The sequence below is a fragment of the Uranotaenia lowii genome, chromosome 1 (genome assembly GCF_029784155.1).
Source record: "Uranotaenia lowii strain MFRU-FL chromosome 1, ASM2978415v1, whole genome shotgun sequence".
NCBI classification, from domain to species: domain Eukaryota; kingdom Metazoa; phylum Arthropoda; class Insecta; order Diptera; family Culicidae; genus Uranotaenia; species Uranotaenia lowii.
Window position 1 is genome coordinate 135,207,962 of NC_073691.1, and position 23,569 is coordinate 135,231,530.

The 23,569-nt window shown below is 33.3% G+C and overlaps 1 protein-coding gene and 1 long non-coding RNA gene across 2 annotated transcripts; both read right to left on the reverse strand.

Moving 5' to 3' along the window:
• Window positions 1–10,507: 10,507 nt before the first annotated feature.
• LOC129754279 (uncharacterized) lies at window positions 10,508–11,698 on the reverse strand. Its single transcript, XR_008738996.1, has 3 exons — window positions 11,566–11,698; window positions 11,297–11,494; window positions 10,508–10,614 (listed from the first exon to the last, which is right to left on the reverse strand). It is a non-coding gene; the product is annotated as an uncharacterized LOC129754279 (long non-coding RNA).
• A 39-nt stretch (window positions 11,699–11,737) lies between these two features.
• On the reverse strand, window positions 11,738–12,519 carry LOC129737955 (uncharacterized). Its single transcript, XM_055729128.1, has 4 exons — window positions 12,514–12,519; window positions 12,114–12,352; window positions 11,829–12,040; window positions 11,738–11,763 (listed from the first exon to the last, which is right to left on the reverse strand). The coding sequence occupies exons 1-4, from the start codon at window positions 12,517–12,519 to the stop codon at window positions 11,738–11,740; spliced, it is 483 nt and encodes a 160-aa protein (XP_055585103.1).
• Between the last annotated feature and the right edge of the window lie 11,050 nt (window positions 12,520–23,569).

Genomic DNA, 23,569 nt, shown 5'->3' on the forward strand with positions numbered 1-23,569 from the left:
TCTATGTTTATTCAGGGTATACCTGTATCAGAGTAATTTTGATTTTACACTTAATTCTGGATTTGAATTTTCAGTTTTAAAAAGTGGAATTGGTTCCATACTCAATTTAAAAAAAAATAAAAAAAAAGCACGTCAATTATTTATCTAGAAATAAAGCTCATACGTGGTCTTCATTGCTCAATGCTCATCCATCTTTCAAGATTCCATTCAAACGTGTCGATAATCCCACACAATTTTTTACACCGCCACTACATAATAGTTTATCGGAAATTACAGCTGATGAAGTAACAGATTATCCAGCAAATCTTCCCCTCCGTTTGATGAAGATGTCCGTGGAACCAGCATTGTCTTTGAGCCGAAGTTCGCTCCAAGGGTTCAACTTCACAAATGGATCCAAGGTACCGCCTCAAATGGCTTCAAAAAACGCCTTTCGTTTGCTCCAATATGATCCGCCTCGAGCGTAAACAAACGTATGCTCCCTATTATGTCGGCCTAAGGTGCATATTTAATGTGAACCGCCATTTAGTGGAGGGTTTTGCCAAGTGAAGAAGGAATATTAAAAACTAGGAAAAAATATGTACAGCTAGCTCATGAAAAAAAAAACGCACAACGAGCACCTTTAATTGCTCCTTTCGCTTTCGTTGCCCTTTCGCGTACTTTCCGTAGGTCTTTCTGGTAAAGATGCTTTTTACTGCCCCATAGATGTACATGAAACCATTCTTAACTTTCGATTTCGTTCAGGGTCCACTAACTTCCTACCACTCACCCGTTAGCTTTAATACTCGTTAAACTTTCTGGCCAAACTTTCTTGTTAGTTAACCCTTCAATAATGTTAGATTTATCATCTACCATTTTATACATACTGTTTTTCCTTTGAACTCGAATGACAAAATTCCACACACTCAACCACTTCCAGTTCCCAGTGCTTAAGGGGTTAATCAGATTATGAAACATTGAGTCTTAGATGAGAAACCGAAAAATGAACGGGCAAATGCTTTGATGACAACCGCCGATACGTCTGATCATCCCTTTCTTAAATGGCTTGTGAAAGAGAAAGAAAAAAATTGAAAATTTGAAGAAATTGTAATCATGTTGCAATTACCAGCACGTCGTTTAAAACTGAATGGAAGTTTGTGCCATTTCATGCTTATACAAGTATCAATTTGAAAAAAAAAACATGTTCCTACAATTTGTTATGCTTTAAAGTTATTAGTAACTAGCTCAAATGCCCGAACTTTGCCAGGTTTTTAGGTAAAATTGCCCGGATTTGTCCAGCCCAGATACATACTGAAAAAATCTGGCAACCGTAACCTATCCACTTCTTCGTCGCAGAACGCTAGTTTGCTTTGAATTACTTTTCGCTGCTAACAGTTTTTTGGGGCATTCTTAAGGTTCTGCTTAACTATCGCACAATATTTCTCGATTAAAAATTGTTCTGGTGTGTTGGTATGGTTCTTATTCTTGGGCACGACTTGAACGTTGTTAGCGGTAAACCACTCACTGTCGCTTTTCAAGCCACAATTACAGATTGCTTGCCAAATAAGATATTTTTTGGTAGTTTAATATGCTTGATTATGTCAAATTTTGTCCACAATGTCGTATACAACTTCTGAGATCTTGGTTTTGCCGTAACCCAGCAAACATTTTTGTAGGTATAAGTCCTCAACAACATTGATAATCGTTTAGGAAACCATTGGTTTGATTAGAATACTTTCTATTGAGGATATAAAGATAATCTTGAGATAATTAAAAAAAATGCAAAAAAATATTTATCGTTTTTTTAGAAATATTCCTACTTCGTTCTGTGAATCTCCCATCGGCCGGCGCACACTTTTTTCTGTCATGATATTGATTAGTTTCTCCCCCTTATACCTAGTAAAATCTATAATTAGGGTGGCTGCATCCTTCTCCTTCAATGGTTGCTTTTTTTGGTCCAATACTTCTCTTTTGAAAGAAACTGAGGTCAGTTTGGAGGATTCAGCTGTTTCGAAGATAACAGATTTTGATTGTTTTGAAGTTTTTACCAGAATGTCTGCTGGCAAAACCTGACAAAAATTAAGCAAAACCATCATGAGATTGAACTTAATGTATAATCGGTTAGTTAAGCTTGTAGGTGGCGAAAAATACATACAACAGTATTTTTTCAAGCTTTTATAATAGCGAAAACCAAAGTTTTAGTTTTGAAATCGTTGTTTTTTCACAGAAACAGAGTCTTGGTAAATCATAACCATTTTTTTTTAAAACCAGCAACAAAAAATACTTTAATCTACTAGGGACCTTGCCACTAGCAACCGCTAGAATTTGTAAGAAATAGGGTTTTTCACAAGTTTTTTCGTCCATCAGAAATCACCTATCCCATTGCCTAGATACCACCTTGCACTAAACAAATAGAGGAAAACTGTACAAGACGCACCAGTTTAGCATTATCGCTATTTACAGCGATACCAATCATTTAAGAACCAAATTGAAATTTTACGACGATTCAGGGATCAGAGTTACGTATTTTCAAAAAGAAAATAATATGACAAAAACACGATATTGGTAATATTTTTGTTAAAAACTAAATCAGCCAGAAAATATACCGCGGGGTAGAACGCCAAAACCAGTGGACAGAACGCACCTTTCCGAAAGGGTGGTAAGAAATTGAATACTAATGATTATATATACATATAATTGAAACTTCAAAGGTTTTATTACATGTTCATCGTATTTTTGTAAACTAACCATACTTTGGCAAAAAATCATTCATTATTGCTAAACTTATCGGAAATTTAGCTTTTCAAAATACACTTTTTCATATCCTTACAAATGAAACGCCTTCAGTTTCTTGACTGATATCGCAGCAAACATGGTGGCAGATAATTTTTTCGAGTCGAATATTGGTGCACCTTTTTAACTCGATCAAGGACGAAATTTGTTATATAATTATGCATTGTTATCGTAATTTGAGAGTCAGCAAACAAAAAGAATGGCATTTTGTTTTGATATTCGGATTTTCTTAAAAGTTAAAAGCATTCAAAATTTGAGCGTAAAACACGTGGTCTTGTGAACATTCTGCCTGAATTATGATATGAATGATTTTAGTTTAAATTCTTCCGAAGTTAGTAAAATACAACAAAATAGTCTTCCGAAAGTGCATACGAGTGTAAATCCGATAAGCTGTAATTTCATCAGATTGCGCTTGCTGGTTTAACAAAAAAAAACTTAATTTTTACCCATGACAAATAACAAGTTTCACGCTGATCCCATTAATCCTTCTTTTTCTAAGAACTAAAGTCGTTTTGTGAATTTTTCATCTAATAAATGATGAAAACGCTTGTATGCTAAAATAAAAATGAAGAAAAACATCATTCAAAGCTACAGGTTAGTGATTTTTTAAGAAAGAATAGCATGGACCATCTTACCCCGCTGGTGCGTCCCCTAGCATAATTGGAGCTTGATACTATTTTCGAGAGAGAATTTTTCCGTCAGTGTATATAGGTTGTCTCCATTCTTCCAACTCGGGAAGTTAAAAAAGAGCTTTCTATAAATTTTGTACTAAGCTGAGCTGAGCTAAGTTATTACCGGTAATATTAAAAATATTACCGTCAAACGGGGCATCGGCAAATGCAGGGTTAGATTTGCATGATGCCCCGATTTAGCAACATTTGTACACTACAACCAAAAATTATCCATTACAAGATTCGGAACTCCAGCGAAAATCGACGGACAAAATCAAAAAGCGCCACCATCAAATGCTGCGGCAGAAATGCAACTATTTAGTAAAACACGCTCAGGAAAAAAACCAATTTATATTACACGGTCGGAAATTACTAGCAGTTTGAGAGTTCATTTTTGCACGACAAATACACTGAGGTCTTTCTCTACGTGGTCTTGGCTCTCCAGAATTAGCGTAGTTTTTCGGTATCAGAGTCTTCAATCGCTATTCAAAGCTTTTTTTTCCTCGGGGGCTGTTCAGATACCACTTGGACAGAAAAATGAGATTTTAAACCCCTCCTCCCCCTCCGTGGACAAGCGTGGAAATTTGGAAAACCCCTACCCCCGTCCCCGGATGTGCACGTGGACAGATTTGAATTTTTTTTTCAAATCTAATTTGAGAGTTAGAAAATATTACTTTTTGCTTTTTTGTTATTGAAATGGCTGATTTGGAAGAAAACGACTTAGCACTTCCTGATATAAAATAATTTTAAAAGTTTTAAATTTCAAATGATCATATTTATCAAATGCTTTCATGGCTACTAGTTGTTTAAATTTAAACTGGAAAGCTTTGCAAATTTAAGATTTTGATTTGAAAATCTTAATGAATTTAGATAAAATTCATCAGCATTTGAATGAATTAAACTAAATTAAATTAAAACCTTGGGAAAAAATCTGTAATCTATATATATAAAAATGAATGTTTGTCTGTCTGTCTGTTCCCTATAGACTCGGAAACTACTGAACCGATCATCGTCAAAATTGGCATCTGAGGGTTTTTGTGGCCGGGGATGGTTTCTGTAATTGTCAAAACTCCATCCGACTTGAGGGAGGGGAGGCTTTCATACAAAATTTGTAGTTTTTTGGAACAAATTAAAGTCATGACATCCATTTTCTCGAGATTTTTTCTTCCTTTGGGCGGTTTGTTTTTCGTCTCCAAGGTCGAGGCGTCGAGCCAACGTCGCAAAAGGATAGTAACCAAGGCATAGCATACTGATCATTGGGAATATTTTGGCGCGTATTTCTCAACCTGGGGTTTGTTTTTCGTATCCATGGGCGAGCAAACGTCGTTGCAAGAGGATAGTAACCAAAGCACACTGTTCATTGATTGCTGGAAAATTCAACATAAGGCGCCTGTTTCTCAAACATGTGGGGCGATATGCAACCTAGATGTGTTTTTTTCTTGCTTATTTGATTTGTACACAGCACGTGGTAATAAATGACGCCTAGATGTGACACGGATTGGTATTTTATCAATCGAATCAAAACCAACTGAAAGATTTGCAAAAATACTTCCATATTTAGTTCGTGTTAATGTAGGTAGCATTCGACTTTTCATTCAAGGAACATTAGAACATGTTCAAACGTTCAACTTTTTCTGTTAAAAAATATTAAAAATTATGTTTCCCTCTAGAAATTTTTACTTGGGCCCAAATACACAACTGAAACGAATTTAGAAATGAAAATGGGAGCTTTTTATTTGAAAAAGTGTTTTTGTGTTACATGGCTGCATAAAAGAGACTTTTGATCCGATTCGTTTTTGAAAAGCGAGACTTTAGAACTGATATTCAACTGGACGCAAAATTTTTAAGAGAAATTTTTAGTTTACCCTTAAAGTGTTAAAAACAATATTCCCTTCTGTCAACTTACACGGTGGGGCAAGGGCAAACGTCGAGTTTTTAAGAAATTCATCTTTAAAATGATTCAATATGTTGGAAAGACCAGAAAGGGTATTCCGAATGTTGAAACTGCAGCGGATATTGAAAATTCTTAAATGTCTTTGTAATTAAGGTCATTCCCTTTGAATAGCATTCGTTAAAAGTGGAGTAACAAACATAAATTTATATTACAGGAATACTGTGAAACTTGATAAAACAAAAAACAGGAATTCGTATAAAATCCATTTTAAAGCCATTACTCTGACGCATCTGTAAATAAGCTTTGCATTGACACTTGCCCCAATATACGGGACAAATGTTAACTTAGAAATTTGTTTTTGCCTACATTTTTGAATATTTGACTTTCAAATAAAAAATTAAAAAAAAAACGCTGAGAACTTATTTAGTGATGCAACTGATATTTTTTAAATATTTATATGTTTACCGTAGAAAATTTATTTAAAAAAATGAAATTTGCACTGTATTTAATACATAACTATTTTAATATATTTTTCATTACCATGATAAGTGCTGTTTGGGTATCGAGCCGGTTAAATTTGCCTACCTTCTTCAAGCAGTGGGGGACAAAATTGAAAAAGATGGGAGAGCTCCCATGTAAATTTAAGATAAAGAGTATTTCAAAGAAGGGACCATATTTAAAAAGGTTTTTTTGGGTACAGAGTACAAATTTCAGATCTTGAAAAACGAGTTTAGAGATCAAGTTTCAGTAAATAATATATACCATCTTTGAATTGCTATTCAGAACTGCAGCTCTCTAAAATCTAAATTTTAATGAATTTTCACAAATTACATTTATTTCCGGAAGGTGTAGCAAAGCACAACGGGTCAGCTAGTATATCATAAATCAGGATCCCAATCAAAATAAATACTTGGTCACGTCATCAAAACCCTTAATCGCAATATCCTCAGCACTGTTCCGTGGAATTTGGAATCAATGATCAGGCTCAACAAGATATGCAATACAAATTAATTATCTGTTTTAATTGAAGATTATTTTTTTTATTGAGGAATCTGAATGCGCAAAAACGAGTGAGGTTCTCAATTAAATTGAGTCAGTGGCATACACAGAAAAAAAAATGTAATGTTACGTTACACGGAATATTGAGTTTATTGAATCGAAAACAAATATAGCTTGAAAATACATGTAAAAAACACAAACAAATGTTCACAGTTTAGAAAATCCATGTGACATTACGTGTAAGAACATGGGTAGAAAGGAATCGGGTGTTTTCATGTTGTGTATTCTTACACTACACGCAAATTTACATTTGATTTTCAACTTCTAAGCGTCTCTTGAAAAATCAAGTAAAATAACATAATTCGCGCTGGTCACATTCTCTTCAAGGTATTCATACTTTAATGAGCACGAAATTTTACATTTCATAACATTTCAACTTATTTGCAAGTAAATGTTTCAGCACATAACGCTTCATTTGTTATCGAGTCCAGTCGTAAAAAGTTAGCGTCGAGGAATTTGAAATAATATCTGTGCGTTAATTCTTTTGTACGAATACAATTTTTTCCAGGCATTTTTGTAGCGAAAAAATGAAGATAATGTGAATTGTGTTTTAGTTTTAACTCACTGAAGGCTTATCAAATCAAATGTTTTTTTTCCGGTCGGCCATTGGGAGCGAAAGTACACACACATCGATTGTGCTCGATAGCTGGTCCTCGGGGGTTGGTACGCCGGCCGCCAAGCCATCATCCTCAAGACGTTTGACAACGGCACCTCAAACAAATTAGTTCGGTCGAGGCCCTAGTAGGGAGCATCTCCCGTTACTCACGTCGGGTAAACAGCCGGATGTGCAAAGTCTGCATCCGAAGCGCTCCAAATAAAGCCCTTCGTCGAAATATTGAACTACAGTCACCTGATGCTGACGCGCTACGGCGTGTCGGATATGACCTTCGACTCCAAATATTCAATTAAGACCTAAAGGACCCGGCCACAGGCTCGTTTCTAGATCCGTGTCAAATTCGAAGACAAGATCGGCAAGAACCAATAATTCTTCCAAAACTGCGATTCTAAGCTTGAGAATATAAGACAAGTAGCCGGAAGAAGAGGGACAGTTTTCTTAGCTGGAAATTTCGTTTTGTTAGGCACTTAACACGTAAGTGTGATAATTGAAATGAGATGTCGTGTCTGAGAAAGTGTTGTTAAAGTTTTCCAACTAGGTAAACAGTATGCGAAAGCTTTAAAAATAAATGCACATAATGAAGCTAATGATTTCAGAGGAATAAAGTGAGATAGCGACAGCGACCTGTACCAACAAGAAGTTTAATAAATAAAGGTAATAATTCAAGTGTTTCCTAGCTCGAAACATATTCAGTTCTTCCTTTTTGTCATTTTCAGATTCCAATTTAGAAATTAGCAATACAAATAAACGTCACGGCTGAAGGATACGCCGTGACTAGCGACGACAAGGAACGCAATGACCACCATGATGCTGTTGAACATCGGAATACAAAGTTCCTAAGAATATCCAAAATCTAGTAAGTATTTAGAACATATTGTTTAGAGTTCTAAATGTATATTGCGAAACAAAGACCAATCATTTGAATGGCGTAAAATACTTGATTTATATTTTTAATATATCTATGAAAGCAATGATTACTTTGCATTTCCGACATTCAAAATACCTGCTGCTTCATTCAAATTTAGTAAGATCAAATACAACTTTTTATAGCTTTTTGTAAAGTTAATAGAATCAAAACTAATCGTTAACTTCTTTCACAGTTTTAATTTTTTCATTGAATAAAGAATTTTTCACACAAAAGTTAAATCTGCGGTTTAAGGATTTAAAAAAAAACCAAAAAACCACGGTACGTTTAAAATCGGAGCCTGAAATGCAAACATGGCATATCATTTAAACGGAAACCATTCGGGAGCTAACATTCAACGAATAGAAAAATATCACTTACCCGGTTACCGAGCCGATCATTCAATCATCTTAAATATTCAGTATCGATTTGGAATACATTGGTGGAATCACTTTGAAAAAATCCTTTCAATCGATTTCTGTGGTAAGGCATTGCCGTTTGTTTTAAGTTCATTTTTTATCACCTGAAATTGTAATTTCTGTTATATTTTTGAGTGAAATTAAACTGCCGGTCTTACCTTTACTCCAAAACCAATTCCGTTGAAAGATCAGTTATCAATATCCACAGTTACAAGCACTCCGAATTGATAGTTCATTCACAAAATAGTGAAAAAACATATAAAAACTGATAAAAATTAAGTGAGACTCCATCAATACTTTTGTTTGATTAGATGCGTTTCTGAGAATGATAAAGGCGAAACAAACTAATTGACCAAAGTGTAAATAAAAATTGCAAACAAAAAAAAACCTCTCTTAAAAGGCCTTTTCTCTGGTCGGCACCAAGATAGAGTACAAAGCAGGTAAGGCCGATGACATAGTGAGAGCGATGCGATCAAGGTTGCCGAAGTCACAGAAAAATCTGCAATTTCACAGAATTTCGAGCAAATTTTCATCACAGAATCTGTGTCACAGAACACAGAATTTTGAAATTTTCACAGATTTCACAGAATTTTTAAATTTTGAATGGATTTCCGAAATTATATTTTTTTTTGACAGTGTCAAATTTAGATTTCTTACCTTGAATTAGAGAAGTATGATAAAATTCGTAAGGGTGATTGATTTTGTCCATCTAAAATGTGAAAAAGACCCAATTTATTGTGAATTTTCTATGAAATTCAAGGAAATTGCATCACAGAAATCTATCACAGAATTTTTGGGTAAAATCACAGAAAATAAGAATTATTTTTCTCAAAAACACAGAATTTTTTTCGGCAACCTTGGATGCGATGCCAATTAGCGAACGCGGCCAATGCGAACTTCTGCCGCGGAACAAATTGACATCTGCTTCGCCGTGTTGAGTATTTGAGATTTAAGCGATTCACATACATTTCTATCAAATGTGGTTCGCCGCATTGAATCTTTATCGCGTTCGCCAATTCGCATCGCATCGCTCTCTATATATGTCATCGGCCCAAGGAAGAGAAGAAGCTACGAGAGCATGATCCAGTGTATATTTATCATAGGGTACAGTGTATCAGCTTTTGTATAAGGCAGCGCTGGGTATGATGGCAGAGTTTTAATAGATACATCTCCATTTTTTTTATAATTTCAGTATCCATTTTAAAGAAATCAAATTGGCGGTAAAATAATTGAATGAAAGTGTGGTGATGGAGGTGGAACAATTGATTTCAGTATAATTACACATTGACAAAAAAACTTTAATCATTCCAAAATACGAATTTCTAAGATTGTAGAGTGTGTCCTTTTCAAAAAATTTCAAATTCAAGCTTGGAAAAAGATTCCTGGTACAAAATTTATAAGAATAATTGAAATATTTTAACAGTTAACAAAATTTTTTTGCAAAATCATGAAGAATTCAGTAAAATGTTTGCTAATTTTCATAATAATCAATATCATCATTGAAGAACTTTGACTAAAATCCACCAGAAATATATGAACAAAAAAGGCGCATTCATGTGGTGCTTCTACATGGCTTCGTTAACAGGTTAGAATGACATCATCTCACATAACTACATGAAAATGGAAAAGAAGGCATTATTTTCAATTTTATTTTCTACATAATATCATGGCGAAGAATATTTGCCACTAAATTTAAAGAAGAAAAATATATTTCTAACTTAATTAAAAATATATCATGAAGTACAAAGGCTGATTTTTCATTATCGATAATTTAACATTTAAAATCTTCAATGTGATTTTTAAATTGGGCTTTTGCCTATACGACCTTTTGTAATGTTTCTCCAGAACAAAAGGCCTTTTACTACATGCATACACTGAGCAAAATCGGGCTATAAACAGTATTGGGAATTCTAGTATTTTTGCACTACTAGAAAATCCAATACTTTTTATTGGTGAGCGCAAAATTTTGCGCGTATAGTTTAGCGTTCTGATAAATTTTATTGGAATTTCCAGTGAAAGTAATTTAATCGTAATTTGATACAAAGGATGATTCTAGACAATGGAAAGAATGTATTAAACTCTTTTTTCGATTTTAAATTGATTTGTTATGAAAAATGAAAAATCTGAGGTTGAAGCTTTATAATAATTTATTATCTATCTATGTGAATCTATAAATCGACCTTTTTTCTTATGTTATGCGTATATGATTAGCAAGCTTTTTAAGTATGAGAGGTGTGGCTCCTTATCGTGTCCGCATATTTTCAGCACCTTACGATTGTTATCTGAAAACAAATTGAGAATAAATAGATCAGTCATTATTCATTCAATAAAACAAACATTTGTATGAACATCTTGTGCCGATTATGTGCGAAAACAAATGAAATCCAATATATCTCGCATGAGCTTCCATTACGTCGTATGACACATTTCAAGAAATCACAGAAAACTGCTGCAAAAGTTATCAAAATAACTTTTAAATTTGTATTTCACATTTTCAGGCTAAAAATATTCTAAATGAAAAGAAATTGCGACTACTTTATGTAAGTTTTAGTATTTTTTGGTAATATAACTGTTTTTTACATTTTGTTTCATTCCACGTAATGAAAGTTCACGTGAGAATATGATGATGATTATTGAGCAAGGAGTTACGAGTTATTTGCTGTCATGAAATAACATACCTAACCAATAAAATATTTGAACTTTTCATTCAAACATTCGAATTTCAACAAACGTGTATACCTAATTCGTTAAAAAACAATCAATCAAACAGTCCAGGAAACCTGGACAAAGAATTCTCAAATTGAACAACATACTTTTTTTTCTCGAATCGTTGAATTTGAAAAGCACAAAGATTTCAATAAACTTAAATTGGACGCATATCATCATTTAAACACGTTTTTTCAAGGAATTTTGAGGTTTCTTGAACAAATTTAATTTAAAAGGAAATTATAAAAGACGGCTCACCTGCACTTATCATTTACGCTTGCCATGTACCATGCTGGAGCCTGACCTTTTTGTCAAATGATGTCGAATCTGAACTTGAGTTGGCGTTGAGTTCTGTACCGTAGTAAAATTCTTGGGATACATCAAAAACATCCGTTTGAGCCGCAATCTACTGGAGCGATGAACTTTGAATATCACTACAGGTTTGTAGCTGGCTGCCTAATTAATGAAAAAATCAATTTAGTTTGATTGATTAAGTATACATATGTAATTGCTAATTGCTAACTTACTGATTGGGTGATACGCTGGAGGAAGCATCAATTGGGTCCGTGAGCTTGTCCCAGAAAATCGTAAAATGAGTTTCCTCATAGTTGGTATATTTCTTGGGTAAGCCCTTCCAGGGGGCCGTAGTTTTTAACAGTCTGGATCAGAAAATCCAGCAATGGGTCGCAGTAGCCAAAATCATTGAGGGCACACACGCTTCGGTACTTCATGAAGAAAACAGCACTAGACTCGGCTTCCGGATCCATCACTAATGGAACGAGGGAGTCACCATCATATCCACACTGTTCCATTGTGATCGCTGCCTGAGCCACTTCCACGCATGAGAAGAACAACTGACTCCTTGTGGCAAAGTTATTCTGCTGTTGCTGTTGATGTGATGCTGATTCCGGCTCAGTGTTCATCTCGTTTGGCGCTAAACCTGCTGCGATGTTTGTCAGGATGTATGGTGGAGTTTTTTCATTTGCTTGGTACTTTGTCAAGCTAGTTTAGGGGAGCAGGAAAGAAAAATTCTAATTTTTGCTAAACAAAATACTGAAGTACTTTTTTCACTTACCTTTTTCGCTTGCTTGCAGTTTGAACCGTTTCAGCCACAGAATTTCTTTGGGCGGTTTCCACGCGTCCGGATCCAACAGCATGCCGGGAGTGTTTGGATCCACTTTTTTCAGAGTATATTTCCTTATTTAATCCACTGATTCCGTTTGGTTTGCTGGTGTCTCTAGCCGCAATCGTGGATCCGGAACTAGACGAGTGATTATTTTCTATCGCCAGACTTACTTCCGCTGAGAAGAGGTGCTGGTTGTTCCGGCCCAGTGTTTAATTTGTTTGGCGCTGGAACGGCTCCGGAGTTTGTACGGCAGGATGGTGTCAAAAATAATTCTTTGCTTTGTCGAGCTGAACGGAGGGTAGAGATAAATTATGTTTTTGCCTAAAAAAAACCCGTTTTTTTTACTTACCTTCATTGCTTGCGTTGTTGTCAGCCCCGATGCGATTGTTTGGCAGGACAAATAAACACGGTTTAAATTCATCACGAGCGCTTGAGTTTATATGGCGCTCTAGCTGTTGCTGATGATGGATGCACCAATTTATGTTTTCCAAAAAAACTTGTGAGCCTGCTAGTAAAGAACTTACAAATCGATCGAGTCGGTTCGAATCGTTAATAAATTTATTAGATATGCAACATAACAATTTTTGAAGTTTGATGATCGGCTATATATTTGATTTGATCTTAAATCAGGCTTATATAATTTTCAGAAAAAAACGACAAATGATACGATTTGTTTTTTTCCGTGATCTTGTGCAATTTCTGAACCTTTTGATTCACAATTTCTCATCATTCGAAGAAAATGCTGTCAATAGTATATGGTTCCTAAACCCGTTTTTTACAGTTTTAAATTTTTTTTATCAATTTTTTTTAGATCCGAATGGGAGTTGCTACACATTTTATGTTTCTACTGATCACTCAGTTCTGCTTACTAAAGGAAAAGAGAATTGTTCATTATTTAACGTCAGCCCATCGATATTAAATGATAGTTTGGGCCAAGGAAACAACGTCATAGTTACCTTGATGATTAAATGGTGCTCTTCGAAGAGGTAAGTGATCACGAAGTGTTATTCAATCGATCCAGAACAAACAAATCAGAACCCTCACCATAGAATGGTAGTAATATTTTTAGAGAACCTCAATTAATTTGAAATACCTAATTTCAAAATATTTCAAAGAATAACATAATATTATTATATTTTTGTTTCGATAAATTTGATTCACAAGTTTTTGTCTTCAAAAGTTAACTTTCAGTTCTAGCATTCATGATTTGTTCATTTTTATACTGCTTGAAACACAAATTGAACAAATTCAAAATTGAAAATTATGATAAATTTCTAATTAAATTTTATTTCCTAGATACAACTAGTTACGGATGATTTACTGGTTAGAGAACTGAACGACGAACACAACAGGGACAATATTGGAACTCCGGTAAGATAATAATTTTGTTATTACGATATTCGTGTTTCTGAATCCTTTTTCTCACTTTTAGACTGCCTTTGAAATCGAACTGAGATACTAAGCTCCACTTTAATAGGATGATGGGACTCATGGGACTCGAACGTTTACGATCAACCTTGGTTGAAATTTTCGTGGTAAACAGGAATCGTGGTTTAAACTTCCCAAGTGTGACCTGGAACAAACAAATCTAGTGCGTTGAGGAAATATGGCAGGAGGAACCTGGCTGGTACGGATTTCTACGAAACGAAGATGTTGTTTTCGACTATATGGTGCTCTGATTGCTGCTGGCTGCATCGAGTCGCCGTGACAGACGATTAATTTTCCCGGGTGTTTACTTGCGTTCCCTTCTCAGTATTGTAGAACATGACGATAGCAACTCGCCTGGGTGCTCAGAAATTATTTCATCGCGGAAAAGATATCAATTCGGAGCAAGTTATCCGAAAAAAGATTATTGATAGAGATAATTTGAGAAAGTTCTCGACTACAGGTTACTGGAGACAAAAATTAGGCTCGTGATATTGTGTTCATTTTGAATCGGTCGAGTTTTGCATGTATTGTGCATGCACGTTAGTGTATTTTATATTTAATAAAGGTTTTCAAATCAAATAAATCATATCTAATTGTTTTTCATTCCAAACAAAACAACTAATCCTCACAGACATTTTTTTGAATGGTGTTGTACATGTAAATCTACTGTAAACAATAACATTGGTCTCTTACGGAAAATTACATGAAATAGCATGAGTAGAAAGACATTAAATTTTCATGTGATAGTACTGCTTAGGTCAAGGAAGTTTACATTAAACAAACAGTTTTATCACATGTAAATACCCGATTCCCTTCTACCCATGCTGTTACATGTAAATCTACGTGGATTTTTCTAAGTGTGTAGCTTTTTTTCAAAAATTGGTGAAAGTATGGCAGAGTGCATTTTGCAAATGTATTCCGAAACTGAACAAAAGCATATTAGAGTGCATTTTAAACCCCCCGGAACGAGGGGTACAAGTGAACAATTCAATTATCGAGAAATGTTGACCTTTTCTGTCAGTAGATGGTGTTAAGGTTTGTTAAAAGATTGTCCGTTGGCATTTATATGCAAAATTTCAAGAGCTAGATATCTTTGAATATATTATTTTTGCTACAACACTCATTCAATTTTTATTTCAATGTACTGTAATAAAGTTATCATTGAATGATAACAAATTGATGATGACATAGTTTTTAACATCGTGAAACAGTTTTTGAAAGTTTTTGATTCTTTAAAAAAAATTAAGAAATAGAGCAATAGATGTACAAATTTTTACATTTTTGGATGACGTAAAAAACTTTACTCAATATGACCGATTGGCTCAATGATATCACGTACAAACCTTATATTGCTTTCATTATCCTATACCAACACTGTTGGTGTAAAAATATTTTTCGGATAGTCATCAATTTTTTTTAAATAAATATTTTAATAATACAGTAACCTGTATGCGGCAAAATGCAACAAAATGCTAATCAGAACTAAAACTCATAAATCTCGATTCCATATGCTAGGATATGATTACCGTAAATCGGGGTAACTTTGATCGCCGGGGTAAATTTGACCAACAATAAACTTTTCCACATTATCATCAATAACTTAGTCTTTAGTTTGAATTTTTGAAAACTTTGCCTATAAGTTGAGTATCAAATAGGCAAAATATGGTTTGTATTTGAAGTTTTTTGCTGTTAATAAAAATTCCATTTAAGAATCTTCAAATATCTATTTTTCCGAAGCTCGCAAATAAACAGCTTTCCTTAAAACACCAAAAAGCACTTAGAAGCATATAGGTTGAGTATTGTGAAAGAACAACTTTTTTTCTTCGTATATGAACAGTTATAATGCTATTTTTATAGTCATTTAATGATAAATTTTTGATATTTAAAAAATAAGGACATTTTCCAAGAGTAAGCCTGTATTGGACAAATGGATAGGAACCTTATTAAATCATTAACTTTTAAGAAAAAATGAAAATGGAAATAGTGGAAGGTCCTAGGGGAATGTGCGAAGGTAAAACTTCATTTGTATTTTGAAACTCAAACTATTTAGCAATTATTACAATTTTTGCCCCTAAATGTAGCGTCATAGTTCTTTTTTTTAATTATAAATATTTTCAAAATAAAACGTTAAAAATCAAGGTTAAATTGATGAACTAGCATATGTAAATATTCTGAAGGTGTTTTGTATCCTTAATGATCAAGGAAACTCGTTAAAACCGCCAGAATTGAGACTGATCAATGTCACCCCAAATCATCAAATTCTGAAAAGAGACGAAAACGATCTTTAAATCAAATTTAAAGTAGCTTAATAAATTTCTGCACCCATATTTTACGTTCAAAGGAGTCCAGTACTGGTTTTAAAAATATAAAACATGACACATTCCCCTTAACAGAAAAAATAATCGAAATATATTGAAAAAAGTGATCAATCTTACCCCGGATTACGGTATTTTGCATAACGTGTTTGTTAACTTCAAAATTTCATCCATCCTAAGATTTTTTTTTCATGAATTAAGCTAATAGAATCTTTTGAAGTATTTTTACCCCTAAATGAATGCACAAAATTACGCTTTTTCCTTAAAAATTTTTTGACAGAAAAAATGTTAAATTTAATTAGAACAAAACCAAAAATTTCTGCAATTGGTGTTTTATGCGTTATGACATCTAAAATGTATAAAAACTATAAATTTTCAAACGTTTTCATTTGATTTCTCATTAATAACAGAGTTTGTTGCAACTTACCCCTTTTTCTTAGCAAGATGAAAATCGCATGTTTTTTTTTTTTTTTAATTTAAAAATAACTGGTGAAACTAATAACTTTTCTGACTACGTCAATTTGGTGTCCCATCAACCTTAAAACTTTTGATGAACAAGAGGTATGATTATCTGTGGACATTAAGATTTCATAAGCCATTGAAGTTGAAAAATGTTGCATGTTGAATGTTGGCCCAGTTGACGGTACTCTTAGTAAAACTTTTTTTAACTTTTCTTTATGTATGCATTTTTCGAGCAAAAATGTTCTCGGGAAAATTTTGTCATCAAACCCCCCCCCCCTTCCCCCCTCCTATGCGGCAGTTCTTCCTACGGCCATGAGTGTTGAGGTATACAAATGTTGCATCTAACCCTGCTGTTACATGCCCCGTTTAACGGTATATCTATTTTTTTTAAATCTTATATAAGTTTAAACTTCAAAAAACGTTCATGGTATAAGAAGATGCTTCACAAGAAATTCAAAATTTTCAAACATTGGACAAATATTATTATCCTGTTCTCTTCTTACAGGAATTTGTAAGATCGTATCGGAATTCATCAGAGTGAATTAAATTATTAACGGTTGACCGGATATTTTGAACTGAGGATTTTCATTCACACCTTGAATATGAACATCAACTTTCACTCAACGCTTAAGACGTTACTGTTAAAATGTTAAATGTTCAAGTAACAGCTTTTACCTTCATTGCCATCAATTCAATCAAATCAGGTTTTTAAGGCATTTTTTAATGTTAAAAGGTTCAATAAAGTTCGTGCAATTTTAATTATACCATTTCATCATGTTTTTCAATGTTTATTTATTTATTTATTTATTCTGATCAACAGATCACATATAGATCCAAATGATGACTTAAAATTAAATTAAATTAAATTAAAACACTTAGGTTTAGCTACGGGCTCCTCAACGCACTCAGAATGTTGTTGAATATTTAACATGATTAACAGATTTTGTCAGTCTTCTATTTTATGCATTTTCTTATAAAGTTAACTCCTTTCATAACATATTTTATAAGGCTTGTGTCATTATCGAGATTTCAGTTTTCCTAACCAAACTCACTGAAACATAGGCATGACTGTTCACGAGCCATAATTTCGTCGCAGCCGGAAAGCTTCCGGAGAAAGTCTTTCGAAAGCACGACGAAGAAATGTAGAGAAAGCGAAGTCAAACTTTGATGGGTCCGAAAAAGCGCTGTTCAACTTGTTGCATAACCATCGGGCGTTTATGGATGGAAGCTGTTTGAAATGATTTGGTAAAAATGGAAACTTCGTGAGTAGATTTGAACTGCATGACGATTAACGTAAGTAAAATTAGGTTTTTTTTTTAAAAGGCAGTATCAACGCTTCTAAGCAGAGAAAGTGTTCTAATTTCTTCAGGATAATTTCGAGAAGTGTTTTACTTGATAAAAATTACTGGAGATTCTTCCCTTGAACTGAATTTACATTGGGATTTATCGCAAATAGCACGCGACAAAATTGAACTTTAGAAATAATTATTCATTTCTTCATTAATTCATTACTTATTGAAAAGATCAGATTTTATATTAGTTCCATGTTTGCACTATGCTTTGAAGAGGGCAATTAAAATAGGTCCATTGCTGTCAAACTAACTTTTTCAAATGCCATCTGTGCGTTTCATTCACGTGCGTGAACATTCACTTTCAAGTGGAATTTCACTCACTGAAAATTAAGTTGCTATTGAAAGTTGCTGATAAATAATTTATCATCCCATCGCTATTGACCGCAAGGTTCACTGATTAAACGAAATACGAATGCATTCACCATTAAACCCACAATTTCTCTCGGATGACCGAATTCCTAAATAACTCATCTTTCGTGGGTGATCCAAATAGACACGGTCATCGCCCTTCTAATGCACTACATTTATCATTTTCCGCAATAAATCAATCTTCAGACTTGTTATTTATAGATTCCTCAACAAAAATTATATTTCGATGGAAACACTATCATCAGAATGCATTTCTAGAGCAGCTCCGGCAAAACAAAGCAAGCAACCTAGTGTGGCTTGAATTATAAAAAAAAATTAACAAAAAAAATGTTTTAAAATTTACAAAGAAGTTTTTTTATGTTCACAGATCAAAAAATAAATTTGAACTCGAAGAAATTTTATCAAAATTTTAAATCATTTTTTTTAATGGGATTGAGGTTGAACTCTTAAATGATTTAAAGCTATATTTTTTCACATTTTTAATCTTAAACGCCAGACAATCTTAGACTTTTATTGTAAAACACTTCTATGTTATGAATTCAAAACTTATTTAGCAATTATAAAACCGTTCGAAATGTTTTAAAATGAATTTTTTTACACCATATGAAAAATCAAAATCTTTTAAAAAAGGTTTGGTTAAAGGAATTTATTTCATGATGTTTGAATTGAAAATAAAGTAATCTTCAACGCCAAACTGAAAATTCCGCGATTTTTATAATAAATGCAGTAGAGTGTTTAACACAAAAAGATAGTAAAATCTACAAACAAATGCAACGGAATGCATGCCAAAGATCTATGATCGAGTAATAGTAAAAGTTTATGTAAATTGCCTACAATAGGGGACAATTCTGGAAAATAATGATCGCTTTTATGTGGAGCCTGTGGATATCATGCTGAAATTAAAATTTCAAGAAAAAAATATAAGTTTCTACATAAATTGTTGAAAATGTTCTTATCCTGAGAATGTGATAACTGGCAACAGACATTTTATTAAATTAAAACCTATGAAAACTCGTTACGATTTGCAGAGATCATACAAAACTTTCATCTCCCGATCAACAAATTTTATTCTCGAGACAATTTTCAGATATTTATGAAAAAAAACCTGAGGAGGCAGTTTTTGTGAGTTTTTATGAAATCTATAGATGACAAAACATTGAACATGAAAAAGTTTTAAGGCAGAAGCTTTCAATATTCTAGTTTTTGGAAAATTTCTGGTGACGTAAAATCATTGCATCCAATGCATAAATTTAAAGAAAAGCATCCAGGTGCGGCATTTATATAAGAAATTTTACCATAAATCTACTTTCAATCCATTTCAGCGCTGTGTAACACCATTTGGAAATTGTATCAGCGGGCTCTAAAAAAGTTAACACATAATTTACAAAGCCTTTTTGCATCCGGTGACTTTTCAGCCTTTTTCTAAATTGACGACGGAATTAATCGAAATTTTGTGAAAACTTTTAGTATGAAATGACACAAAATATGTGGTTTTTGCTTTCAATTTTTAATTTTTAAGCGATCTACTTTCGTTGGGTCATATGGTTTTTTACAACAGGGGTTTGGTCCTGTTGGGACTACACTAAAAAGGAATGCTTATTTCTCAACTTTTTTTTTAAGAGATCGTATTTTATGTGAGTTTTGTATAGTGAAAAAGATTCCATCCGAAAATACACCTCGATTGGAGTTTAATTTGGGAAAAGGTTCAACAGTTTAAAGTCGCAATACTAAAACAAAAACGTAAAACGTCCGAACAATTTGTTGAACATCACAGATTTTGTTGCGTCACTTAGTTTCATTTAATGCAAGTTTTTCTATTTTTCAAAGCTTTAAACATCCAGAAAAAAATACCGATTTTTATTTTGTAAAACTATTGATCTTGGCTTAAAAAGTTCGAAAAAAATTCAAATTTTCATAAATATACAACAACTGAGTACTTCTCAACCAAAAAAAAATCTTAATTTCGTTGCGTCGCATTTAATAATATACCCCTTTTTCTACTCTCTATAGGGGAGAGTGGGGATACTTGATCCCCTTTTCTTATTTTCACCATATCTTTTTGGAAAAATTTAGCAACTCGCCGTCTTTGACATTTTCTGACAGCTTGTAACTTCAAGTTTCTATGCTCCAAAAGTTAGAACGATACTTGAACCCGTTGATAAACTAGAAGCATTTTCGTGGGAGTATAAAAATTGCGATTTTTCTGAAGTTAGGGGAGACTTGATCCCCTATTGAAGGAGACTTGATCTTTTATTCAGGAAGCTCTAATCCTTGTATAAAAATCAAACAAACCCCCAAGATAGAATGTTAATTGACTATTTCGGTCATGTTTGTTCTCATTTCACAATTTATAGCAGACATAAGAAGAAAATTCTATAACTTTGTCTCAACGCTATTAACATTGCATACTTAAAGGCGCTATTTTTTATAATTAAGAGAAAATTAATTATTTTTGCTCTTTTCTTCAGACAATTGTTTGATAAATATTAGTTTTTGAATAAATATTGGTAATTTCGTAATCAGCAATCATAACGATCAATTCAGAAGAAGAATATGCCGTTTGGAAGGGGGATCAATTGTACCCATAATCAACATTTTAGAAAACATTTTCTGAAAAAATTTGAGAGTTTTCCATTGCTTTGAAAATATGGCATTATGAAGTTCATTTTACGCTCGAACGATTGATACATTGGAACAAATATTTTTTTCATAATTTTCCCATGTAAGGAACATTTTAAAGTGATGGAAAAAGATCTTCAAGTTACATTTTGTGAAATTTTTCAAACAAAGTTCAATTTCTCAAACAGTTATTTTGTTAAAATTTTTTAAACTACAAGCATTGTTATTTTGCTCATTTTGGCACATTTTTCTAGAACATTTGATCTTTGTAAGACATTCCAGTTTCGAGATATAGGTAGCTAAGGAATCAAGTATCCCCAGGGATCAAGTATCCTCATTCTCCCCTAAATAAAAAAAAAAAATGCTACCAATTTATAAGCTGCTGTCTCGTTAAATAAACTATGAAATCCAATTAGTTTTTCAGCCACATTAATATTCAAACGCCACCCATTATCTTCAATAAACGGTTGCGTTCCATTTTGTTCACTTTGCCCAAGCGAGGCTCAAGTTAATAAATACACAACGTGAAAATCGGGAGCTTCAGCAAACCCATTCAAAAGTTGTTAAACATTTGTTGTGGACAATGCGGGAACAATCTTTACGGTGCATTTTTTTTTTCAAAACTCATCTCACCTGAAACCCATGGGACTGTAACGAAACGACCGTGATTTGTTGAATGTGAACCATGTCATTGAAAAACATAGGCTTCCGAACCCTTACTCAAATTTTAATCACATAAAGGAGGTTGATTGAGCTTTTTGTAAAAGCGGTTCATTGCTTTTATATGAAAACACTTTTTGATTATGTTTTCCAAACTAGTGAGATGTTGATGTTTGAGAAAATGTATCAAAAAGCTTATATAACGGGTTTAAAACAATCTCATTTAATATCATGCATCAAATCACATCGAGTTGGCTAATATCACAGATGAACTAATATTACACATAAATCTAATAAAGATCCCGTTCGATTTTGAAAACACGTCCATACATTTTATATTGCCAAAATCGAATGATGCCATAATCGAACGATTTCATTTGCTACTTTTTTTCTGAAAGCAAAATTAATGGGTAGTTTCCTAAGATTGAATATGTACACATCAGGGGGTTCAGGCTATTTCTTGAGCTTCATTTTCCATCAAAAGATATCCAGTTACCTTTGAGAGGGTTACCGTTGAATTTTAAAAATTTTAGTCAGAAAATAAATTCATTTTAAAAATTATTTTTTATTTAAGACATAACTTTGCAAAAAAAAAACTATTAGAAATTATGTTCAAAAAAAGTTGGAGGTCTCTTCACACTTTTTGAGAGGAATTCAATCCAATTTTCAGAATGAAAATCGGTTCACAAAGTTGTGATTTGCACCCGGGTAATGAATGCGTTGTGACGTCACGAAAATTTATTTGCTTTTTTTTTAAACGTTCAAGCTTTTTTTTATTTCAACATGATTATAGTTTAGCTCTTAAACAAGTGTAATACAACAATCCACTTCAATAACTGAATTCAAGTAATAGTTTTTTTTTTATGAAACAAAAATATTTATTTTCGCCTAAATGCGGTGTTTTCAAAACGTCTTTAATAAAAACAATTTATTCGAGAATAAACAAATTATTGTTGAAATTTAATTCTTTTTGAAAGCTTGATTCTTTTAGAAATGGGACAGTTACGAATGCGTGTATCTCAAAAACCATAAGTTTGATCGAAATACTGTCTATGAAGATAATGTTATGATTATTAAAAAAAAAAATTGAAAAAAATATCCTTTTTTATGATATTTTTTGACTTTATTCTTATAACCTTATATCGGCTGGCGCATACTTTTTTTAGTCATAATTATGATCAGTTTTTCAAACTTTTACTTCGTCAAATCTATAATTTAGGTGGCCGTATCCCCCTCCTTCAATTTCTGTTACTTTTCGGTCCAATACTTTGCTTTTTTAAAGAAGCTGAGGGCAATTTAGTGGATGCTGTTTCGAAGTTAAGAAAACTAGAATATTTTTTAGCCCCTTTGAAGCGTATTAATAGAATTTCTGTTGGCAAATTCTGACAATAACGAAGTATAACCATCATGACATTGAACTTCAAGAACAAGATTACTCTTTTAGTCTTTGAAAAACAACGAAAACCAACATTTTCGTTAAGTTTTTTTTTCACAGGAGCGGAATCTTGGCAAATCATTATATTTTATAAAAAAACTACCAGTAAATACATACCGTTAAACGGGGCATCGTGCAAATGCAGGGTTAGATGCGACATTTGTATACCACAACATATAGTCAATTATTATTTTAACATTAAACATAGGGTAAATGTACCCGACCTTGGCACCTAAGGCACGGTTTACCCTTTTTTTCAAGATTCCAACCTTCCTGTTGAGTGCACCATAGAACATCCTTTGAAGAATTTACTTGCTAACTTGCTTAGAGTTCAACCAAAATATGTTTTCTCTATGGAACATTCAGTAATGTGAACAAAATGTATGCAAAGTACTCACTGCGGTGCTCCAATTACTTGGCCGCCGTACCAATTGTTTGCCGTTTCGATGATCCGATTCTTGGCCACCAGCAAAGTGCAATAGATCTTTACCAACAATGCTCAATTGACAGTTAACAGAATCGTTGGCTATTCTGAATATAAGGCCACTGACAGAATGACGTCAGCCGAGCGTAAAGTTCTATGCGACGATGGAACACCGGGCTTCACTCATACAACAAAAAGGCTTTTGAAAACATTGATGAAATTTGGTTGGAAGGGAAGCACAAAATAAGCTTTTATTTCAAAAAGTCGAATGTCCAGAATTTCTGCAATTTTTTTTATTTTTAAAACTTTAAACTTTTTACTCGTTTAAACAAAGTGATAAT

What these genes read in the sequence shown, in the direction of transcription:
- LOC129737955 (XM_055729128.1), bottom strand. An exon ending in ACTGCAAGCAAGCGAAAAAG is followed by an intron (nt 12,041 to 12,113) that starts GTAAGTGAAAAA and finishes CCCCTAAACTAG; the next exon opens with CTTGACAAAGTACCAAGCAA. An exon ending in GGAACAGTGTGGATATGATG is followed by an intron (nt 11,764 to 11,828) that starts GTGACTCCCTCG and finishes TTCTTCATGAAG; the next exon opens with TACCGAAGCGTGTGTGCCCT.